This window comes from Hippoglossus stenolepis, chromosome 6 (assembly GCF_022539355.2).
Source record: "Hippoglossus stenolepis isolate QCI-W04-F060 chromosome 6, HSTE1.2, whole genome shotgun sequence".
NCBI lineage: Eukaryota > Metazoa > Chordata > Actinopteri > Pleuronectiformes > Pleuronectidae > Hippoglossus > Hippoglossus stenolepis.
The window spans coordinates 1,189,611-1,199,610 of NC_061488.1; the positions used below are offsets into that span (position 1 = coordinate 1,189,611).

At 43.2% G+C, this 10,000-nt stretch overlaps 1 protein-coding gene across 1 annotated transcript in view; it reads left to right on the forward strand.

The window, feature by feature from the left end:
- Nucleotides 1-4,603: 4,603 nt before the first annotated feature.
- LOC118110593 (IQ motif and SEC7 domain-containing protein 1) overlaps nt 4,604-10,000 on the forward strand; it is a 60,968-nt gene continuing 55,571 nt past the window's right edge. Inside the window, 1 exon segment of the mRNA XM_047340423.1 lies at nt 4,604-6,723. Coding sequence (XP_047196379.1) covers nt 6,584-6,723 — 140 coding nt within the window. The 5' untranslated portion in view covers nt 4,604-6,583.

The window sequence follows — 10,000 nt, forward strand, 5'->3', positions numbered from 1 at the left end:
AGACAGAGACAGACAGACAGACGGAGAGAGAGACCAAGGGACAGATGGAGAGAGAGACAGACAGACAGACAGACGGAGAGAGACAGATGGAGACAGACATACAGACAGACAGACGGAGAGAGAGAGATGGAGACAGACAGACAGACAGATGGAGACAGACAGAGAGACGGAGACAGACAGACAGACAGAGAGACGGAGACAGACAGACAGACAGACAGATAGATGGAGACAGAAAGAAAGACAACAGACAGACAACAGACGGACAGACGGACAGACGGACAGAGACAGACAGACAGATAGATGGAGACAGAAAGAAAGAAGAAGACAGACAGACAGACTGACAGAGACAGACAGATCGAGACAGAGAGACGGAGACAGACGGACAAACGGACAGAGACAGACAGATGGAGACAGAGAGACGGAGACAGACGGACTCTTCAGGTCTCTGTGGTGATGATATAACGACTTTGGGAACAAGGAGCTGAATCTTTTGCGTCGTTGTTTCGTGTCTAATGATCCAGTTCGGTAACTCGCTCAGTTCGTTACCTCTCCACCGGGTGTCCTGTGCATCCTGCGCTCAGTTTGTTTTATCCGACACAAACAAAGGAAGATTTTTAAAGAGTCAAACAGGAGAAATAGTCAAATCAATGCTCGTCAGGGTTTTGGCTCAGAGGTGAACACCCTGTGTTCCGGCTCATTCAGAATCCGTCGGCGTCCTCGTTGGAACAAGTGACTTCAAGTTCATAGAAATGTTTTAGACATCGAGTCCATGTGATGACGCTGCTTCTGGATCGTCCCCATGTGTTCACGGGACACATTAAAGGTTCAGTGTGTAGGATGTAGTGACATCTAGTGGTGAAGTGTCATGTTGCAGCTGAACACCCCCCCCCCCCTTCCAAACATGAAAGAGAACCTGTGGAAGCTTCAGTTGTCATAGAAACTCAAAGGTTTAGTTTGTCCAGTCTGGGCTACTGTAAAAACATGGCTGCCTCCGTGGAGAGGACCCACTCCTGATGTAAATATAAAGTATGTAAATATAAAGTATTTAAATATAAATTATATTAAGTATTATGGTATAAAGGAAGTAAAGAAAACAACAATTCAGTCAATTTAGATGAAACACACCAGTGAAAACATCACTAGGATTATTTTATATTCAATCTGCCAACAGATCCTTTCATGTAAATCTTACACACTGAACCTGTAAAGTAAGAAACGTTTCCATAAATCTGACACGAATTTGATCACGAGTTAAAAATGTTCCCTTTTTTCTTTCCTTTTTAACTCGAAGTCGGCGTCAGAGACTCGTCTGGTTAATGACCACAGGGGGGACTCGCAGCCGTTACCATGGCAACAGTCAGGATGATGTGACGAAACAGAGGTTTTAGGTGGGAAGTCGTCACCATGAGACCACACACAGACACACACACACACACACACACACACACACACACACACACACACACACACACACAGAGGCTCCCCTGTCAGCCCCCCGTCATGCTCCTCCTCCTCTTTATCGCTGTTTTCTTTGGTTTCCAGTCGTTCACTGTTTTCTTCTTGATTCTCTCTCTTTCTGTGTCTCATGATGTAAATATACAGATGGTCATTCTTCAGTCCGTCGACTTTATTCTTATGTAAATTATTTAAAAAAGAGATTGACCATGGATGATATACAATATACTATAAAAAGTATGAAATACAAAATAAATCTATTATCACTGAAAACGATGAGAATGTAACTGGTGGCGGTGATGATGTGCGATGATTAACAACTGTGATGATGTTGTCATGACGATGACTATGACAGTGGCAAACAATGAGGATTATGATGATGATGCTGGTGAATGATGAAGATTAAGATTAAAAAATCCTATGATTCTAAAGAAATCGTTCATTAAACTGCCTGTTTTATTCTAGTGAAGTCGTTCGTGGTTGGTCGAATGTGGTCACATGACACTGAGTGAAAGAGGAAGTTTGTAGTTTGCAGACACACAATCACTTAAAAGGCACGTGAGCGGTTCTCATTCATCCGATTAGCAACCGACTGAGGAAGAAGTGACCTGAAAGGGCCAAGTTCAGGAAGTTCTTTCTTCAGGGAACTTTCAGCTCTGAAGTATTTACCAAACTTCAGTCTGGAAGTTTTCTTTGATAAATGAGAACTGCTGCGATGGATCTCAGCCTGTTTGCACTGAACGTCACAGGAAGTTATGATAGAGTGAAAAGTTTGACAACATATTAAGCTAACAAAGTGAGCATACTACCTGTGTAACATAAAGTTAGTGCAAAGTTCATACATGTTAATAAGATGATTCAGATCCGCTGGTTGTTTCGAAGACGTCTGTGAGAAAAGGACTTCGGCCTCAGACTCATCCAGCAACAGATCAAACACTGAAATATCTCAGGAAAGAACCAAACTCATTATATTACAAAGAATCGACAAACTGCACATGAACTCAACTCTGCTCTTATCTCTATATTGCACCTTTTTTTTTAAACAGCCTTGTGTATATTTAGCATTATCTCTACTTTTGTATAAATATTTCTGTTTTCATTCATATTTTTAGTCTTAATATATTTTCCCCTTGCGCTGCTACTTTGTTGTGCTGCTGAGTCATTTCTGAATTTCCTCTACGGAGGATAAATAAAGGTTCAACTTATCTTATCTAACTTCTCACTTTATAACGTCAGGAAACATTCAGGAGTTTCTGTCTCAGTCTCTAGTTTCAAGTCTTCTTCAAACAGCTGATGTTCATTTAGTGAATTATGATCATTCAGAGTCAAACAGACCATAAAGCACCGGGGGGGGGGGATACCACAGTGTGATTGACAGCTAGTACCGTCCAATGGGGGCAGATCACAGGTCTAGTTGGGCGTGTTCTCGAGCTCTCTGTCAGGCTCCACCCCCCCACCAAAAAACCAAGATGGCGCTGGACAAAACATTCATAAACAAGATATAGACTTTTACCTTCCGAGTTTGGATAAAGAATTGATCAAGTAGACAAGTGTGGTGTTTTTAATTCAAGCAGCTCAGTCCCTGTTGTAAACGTGTGTGTTTGTAATGTTGTGTTCTCTTATTATTACATCATATTATATAATATAGTGAAGTTGTGTGTTTGTAATGTTGTGTTCTCTTGTCCTGTGACTTCAGAATTATTCCTTGTCATTAGTGAGTCTTCTACAATATTCTGTCACTTTTTATAGTTTGTGTTCAGATCTTTTCATAAAGAGTCTGTGGTGCAGAGTGAAGTTAGAAAACTTTGTGTTCATCCTACCTGGTTTTTATTACTGTTTGAATAATTTACTGAACTGCTTTTATTTTTTCATACATCACATCTCGACTATTTCAGAGTCTGTTAAACAACCGACACAATCTTCAGACCCAAGTTCACAACTTTTCAAAATAAAAACTCTGTAATTCAGCTTGATTTAAAGCAAACAACAAACAATGCTTTTACTTTGAAGGCAAATTGAAAGAAAGGAAGGGAATCTCTAAATGTTACTGACATAACGTCAATCAGCACCCGTGAAGGTCTGTGTCAGTCCGATATGGTAAAATAGAAATAATCAAATGATCAGACTGGAGGAACATTTCCCCCGAGACGTGTGTTCCACATACAGAGACGTGTGGAATTACTTTGTTTGGGTCAGATTTATCATTAAGTTTTATACAAACCTTTCAGGAATTCTTTCAACTCTGACCTTCACTGATAAACATCTGAAATCACTTGAAGAGTCATTTTGAATCCCACGTGTGGAGGAGATCTGCGAGTTACGTTTCCGGCCTCAATCTGCCCACGACTCAAGCCGAGGTCAAGGGGAGGCGAAGCGAGCGAGCGAGGGATAATTCAATTAAAGTCTTAGAGAGTGAGCAAAGGAGGAGGCGGCAGGAGAGAGAGAGAGAAACGGGTCGAAGTCATTCACACTTCAGGAAAACTCACATCAGCACTTCTCCGGCTCACCCACTGGATCCAACTGGACTATGAGCGACCTGACTGGAATACAAACACCTTCCCATCGAGCGGCAGCGAGAAGCTGAGGGAGGAGGGGAACAGGAAGCTGGAAGAACAGGAAACAGGAAGTACTGTCGGGAGCATGAGTCGTCGGGGGGGCAGAGGTTTGAACTTATTATGTGACCGATCCTGGCGTCGCTAGCGACCATTTTAGATTCTGACGTGACTGATGTGACCGGCACTGACTCGCGGACGCTGCTTGTTGTCTGTTCAGTTCACGAGTGATCGTCAGGACGAGGCTGAAACTGAAAACCAAACAAACAGGATTCTCACCATTTTATTTCAGAGCTTGACTTCTGAGCTCGGCTGAGGTGGAAACGGACCTCGACTGATTTAAAGTGGTTTCCCTGCTTCTAGTGTTTGAGTTCATTTGGACAAACAAGTCGTGTTCCGGGGGTTTATCTGCTAATCTTTACCCAGCAGCCACTGCAGCTTCCCACAGGGATGAAATCTCTTTAGAGCTTCAAGTCACTCGTCCTGTTCACGCTGCTGAAACTTTAATGAAACTTTAATGATCTGATGCAGCAGGAACATGGAAAACTGACCCGCAGACGCACCAGCTGACAGGAAGTGACTGCACGCAGCCTCTCTGCACGTTTACTGACGTGTGATTGTCGCCTTATGTCATAATTAGGTTCTTTATTAATCAAACATTATTGTCATTGACATTTGGTTTATCAGATGTCACAAAATGATGGAAAGATTTGATTAATAATTTCTTTATAAATTATTTTTATCCAACAAAGAGAAGCATCAAATCAACATGTGAGAATTTAAAGTGGCTTCTCATTAATGTCATCATCTAACAGATATTATTATTATTCATTAAAGTAACATCAGAAAACAACATGTGTGATAAAACATCTTGTTAAAGAATAAACAGCAGATTCTCGCATTTTTCAACCTTGAACAAATAAACGTTTATTGGTTGAGATAATCAACTAATTAACTGATTTTTTGATATCTCAAAATCAAACTGCACAAACAGAATAATATTGATGAGCTTATGACAAACCCTGTGGTCAATGAGCAGAAATAACACAGTTTAGAAATATTGTGTTTAAAGTTTAGAATCTGAACATCAAACCTCCTTTAATGAGACGATATCAGAAATTTTAACATTTTTTACAAAGTTCTCTAAACTTTGTAAAACACCAAAATAAAAAAAACACATCAGATAAATTAAATAATTTGCTTCAGCCTGAGAAAAGTCAAAATCACCTAAAGCTCAAAATGAAGCTCTGTGTATTTTTTCTCCTCAGATTGTTTGATTTGAAATGTTTGTCGACGTCTGAGGAGATGAAATTATTTGTTTTTTCACAATAAAACAGAAAAGAAGCGTTTATGTACAGTTCGTCTTCTTCAAACATCTGAAAATAAAAAGAGGAGCAGGTGCAGGTTCAGCCTGAAGCTGAGCGCTCGAGTGGTTTCTACAGTTTTTAGGATCATTAACTCATTAACATGAAAACTGAATTACTTCGTTACCAGAAGATCGTTTCTCCTTCAGCGTCACTGTGAATAAACTCAAAGTCTGTTCAAGCTGCGACTTTGTTGAAAATGTCGTTGTGATTTGTAAAAGTCTTGAAACACCTGACAGTTCAGATTTATTTTGTATTTAAACTCAACTAATTTGCTTCATTCAGGGACTGAGAGGTTTGATTTGAGTCAATTACATCTATTATAGATTCATCTGCTAATTATGAATGAACTGTGTCTATAAAAACTGAGATAAAAGTCTGGTATCAATCTCCTTTTCTAACCAGCAGCCAAAACACAAAATACATTAAATTTAAAACAATGTGAAAATCATCAAATCTGAAAAACTGGAACCTGCAAATATTGGTTGCTGGAAAACTATTAATTATTGAAAGTAATGATAATACGATTTTATGTGAAGGAATAAACACAAATATGAATCACACACTGACAAAATCAGCTCCTTTAAAACGTTCTTAGAAAAGTTTTTTTTAAATCACCTGCAGACTTTTCAGAATAATTTCATGACTTTATTTCTTAGAGATTAATAAGAAATAAACAGTTTATGATTTATTTTCATCCTTCAGTCCGAGCTGTGCGTCTGTCTGACTCTCTGACGTCTGTCTGACTCACTGTTCGTCTTTGTCGTCTTCGTGACGTTTGACGGAGAAACAGAGTCGCTCAGTGGCGCCTCCTGGAGGAGAATCACAGCTCGTCTTTTCCCTCGACAAGGACGAACGCCTCCGATCATCACCTCTGGGGAAACCATGGAAACAAAGTGGTTTTAAGATGCAGAGCACACAACACTTTTCTCCACTTGAAATATTTAGTAAATACCTGAGAGGTGCACTTTAACATCGGCGAGCGTCCCTGTGGATTCAAATGACCTGAAGGAGGTGACCTCCTTTATTTTGAAGGAGCTGGTTTCTTTCTTTTAGTTTTGCGATGAAGTAAATAACGTTTTTTTCTAAAATAACTCTTGATCACCGTCTCCTCACCTGACGATGACTGACGTGACGTTCGAGGATGTTCACGATTCAAACGTTCTCGGACTCGATGACTGTGGCGAGCGGCGGGCGTGTCGCTAGCGTCCAATGAGAGCTCGACCCTGTGGACGCAGAGAGCAGCTGATCTCCAGTCAGCAGATCACTGGGATGTTTGGCGTGCCAGGTGTCTGTGACCTTTGCCCTCTGTTCTGTCTCCGCTCCTCTGGGACCTGGTCACCTCTCCGCAGGTAGGCAGAGCTTGACCCCTGAACTCTTGAGTTAACGTTGACCTTATTCCCGCTGTGGCGTCGTAACGTTTCCCTCTGTCCTCTGTCTTTTCCTCCGGCTACGCCCTCTTTCCCTCGCTCACTTCTACTTTTATTTTCTGCTGCACAGAGTCAGACGCTTTCAGGGGAAGGAAACAAGGAAACAGTGGAGAAGGAAACAGGGAATAAGCAAAGGGAGAGAGACGGAAGAGAAGGAGGAGAAGGGAACTGGTGAAGAAGGAAAGATGGAGAGAGTGGAGGGTGGAGAGGAGGAAAAAGGTGGAGGAGATGAGACGTGAAGGAGAAGAAAAGACAGGAAGGGGAGAGGAAAAGATGAGAGGTTGAGGAAGGGAGGAAGTGTGGAGCTTCATGGTTTATTATCATATTGTAGCATCACGTCTTAGCATCGTGTTTTAGCCTCATGGGTTAGCATTGGGATGTAGCATCATGTTGAGAAGTGCTGAACGTAGTGCGTCCGCCTGCGTCATGTGTGAATACCTGTGATCCTGCAGAGTCATGTGACCCAGAGACAACCGGCATCTGTTCCCCTTCACACTGACGAGTAAAGTCACGTGATTGTGTTTGATTTCCAGTCTGAAGGAAAAAGAGAAACAGAGGAGTCGTTTTATCTTTCAGCTGCAGACGGAGAATCTTCAGTCTCACAACCACACCTGTGTGTCTGTGTGTGTGTCTGTGTGTGTGACTGTGTGTGTGACTGTGTGTGTGTCTGTGTGTGAGACAGTGTGTGCCTGTGTGTGTACATTCAAGGGGTGTGTCCCTGCTAGAAATGTGAAATTGCAGAGCTGCCAGCTGCTCTGGCGTGAGCTGCATGAGGAGGGAAAAAGAGAGAGAGTGTGTAAATAGAGAGAGAGAGAGAGAGAGAGAGGGACGAGTTAGTGAAAGAAAGATGTGAATGTGTGCAGGAGAGAGAGTGAAAGAAAGAGAGAGAGAGAGGAAAGGATGGAGAGAGAGGGTGAGCGAGCAAGATGTATGTCAAAGAAGATGAGTACATGAACGTGTGTGTGTGTGTGTGTGTGTGTGTGTGTGTGTGTGTGTGTCAATGGCTGAGTGCATCTGAATGTGACTGACAGGCAGAGTGTGTGCACTGGAGAGTGAGAAACCACACACACACATTCACACACACATTCACACCAGCAGACACGTGGAGAAGAGGCTGTCAAGGAAGCAACCAAGCATCTCCACAGAGAGTAGAGAGGAGGGAGGGGGGGAGAGAGGGGGTTTGGAGGATGGAAACGAAGAGAGAGAGAAGGAGAAAAGGAGGACAGAGGTTAAATTGAAAGAAAAGGCAAAGAGAGAGGGAGGGAGCGGAGCGAGCGAGGAGAGAAGGAGGGAGGAGGAGTTGGGGGAGTGACTTGGGCGAGAGAGGTAGACAAATCAAGGGAGGAGGTGAGGGAGAGAGAGAGGGACGAATGGGGAAAGGAGTCGAGGGAGAGCAGGTTCAGAAAAAGAAGCAGTAGAAGAAGAAGCAGGAGGAAGAGACGGGGCGAGCGAGTGAAAGAGAGAGAGGTGTGTGTGAATGTGTGTGTGTGATTCTCTCCAGTGTAAATGAATGGAAGGCGTCTCCATTGTCTTCAGAACGGTAAGAAGAGCGACTGCTGCACAACATCTGTAGTAACATCTGTAGTAACATCTGTGTGTGTGTTAACTACAAGTTCACCTTGCCTGCAGCAGCTGCACCTGTACATCAGGTGTGAGTCCATACGCTGCAGTGTGTGTTAACGGGTAGTAGGTGTGCGTGTGTGTTAACGGGTAGTAAGTGTGTGTGTGTGTTAACGGGTAGTAAGTGTGTGTGTGTGCGTGTGTGTGTCCTTGGGGTGTGAGCCCACTGTACTTGTGGGTTCCAGCAGCTTTGTGGGGACCCCACATTTAAAGTGACCCTATGCAACATCTACTCTCAGCTACACTCTGGCTCCCCCTACAGGTGGGATGTGTAATTCACTGTCGTTAATAGTTAATTAACAGTCGGAGCCTCACGTGCATTTACTGACGAGTGGACGTTAGAGAACCAGGTGGACTGAGCAGGTTTTTGGGGTCTGACACTAAACGTCTGACGCAGTTAGCAATGTCCGAGCTTCACATGCAACACGTCACATGGAGCTGTTCTGCTAACTTCTTAAATATATAGATGAACTGGCGAGTGGACGACTTCACCTCCAGCTCAACGTCAAACAGAAGAAGACAAACAAGCTAAAGTTCTGACTCACTGTCCAACAACAGCTGGTCCACATCTGTCCTGAACCCTTCAGCCTCTTTTATCTCTCCAGTCAAACAGGCTCTGATATTCTCTCTTGTTCGGTTTCTCACTCGCTCACTTTCTCTCTTCCTCTTCCTCTTCATCACCGTCCTCTTCAGTTTCTTCTGTGTCTCATGGCGTCCGCACTGAGGATAAAGAGCTAGTTGTCTCTTCTCTAGCTGCTAGCTGCTCGTAATGTCCCAGTTTGGTTCACCAGAGTTACACAGTGCAGGCCTCCAGGGGGCGCTGTGGCAATGACAGACGTGTCAAGTTTGTGTAGCATCGAGGATTAAGTTTTGGCTTCAGGGTCAGAATCAGGACGGGAATAAGAATTTAGTCTTGTAAGGGTGTGTGTGTGTGTGTGTGTGTGTGTGTGTGTGTGTGTGTGTGTGTGTGTGTGTGTGTGTGTGTTGTTAGCAGCTAGATTTTAGAGGTCAAGGGTCAAAGTTCCAGAGAAGGTTCAGAGCTGCTGACTCGTGTCCAGACTTCACCTCAGCTTTTCAAACAACTCAGAACGGACGAGGTTGTACAATAAGATTTAAAATAAGAAGTGTGTGTGTGTGTGTGTGTGTGTGTGTGTGTGTGTGTGTGTGTGTGTGTGTGTGTGTGTGTGTGTCGTGTGTGTGTGTGTGGTGCTCAGGTTTCCTCAGGTCCTCAGAAGTCGAGGAACTCTACTTTGCTCGCCCTTCGTGCTCGCGGCCTCTCTCTCTCCTCGTCCCTGAAGGGAAGCGACGGAATAAATTTGCAACTCGTTTTAAATGAAACATGAATTCATGTTAAATACTGCAAACGCACGGCAGAGACGAAGGTGGAGCAGAGCTGGTAACAAACCAGTGAGACCAGTTCACCGCAGCAACTGGAGCATGAAGCAGCGTCCTGCTTCCTTTATCTCACACAAAGAGTCGGATGTTATAAAGAAGCTTTCAGCCCGTCGTCGTTTGACCATTTGGCTGCTTTTTAGTGTCGTCTTGAAGATTTATATATTTTATATATATTTATTTTGAC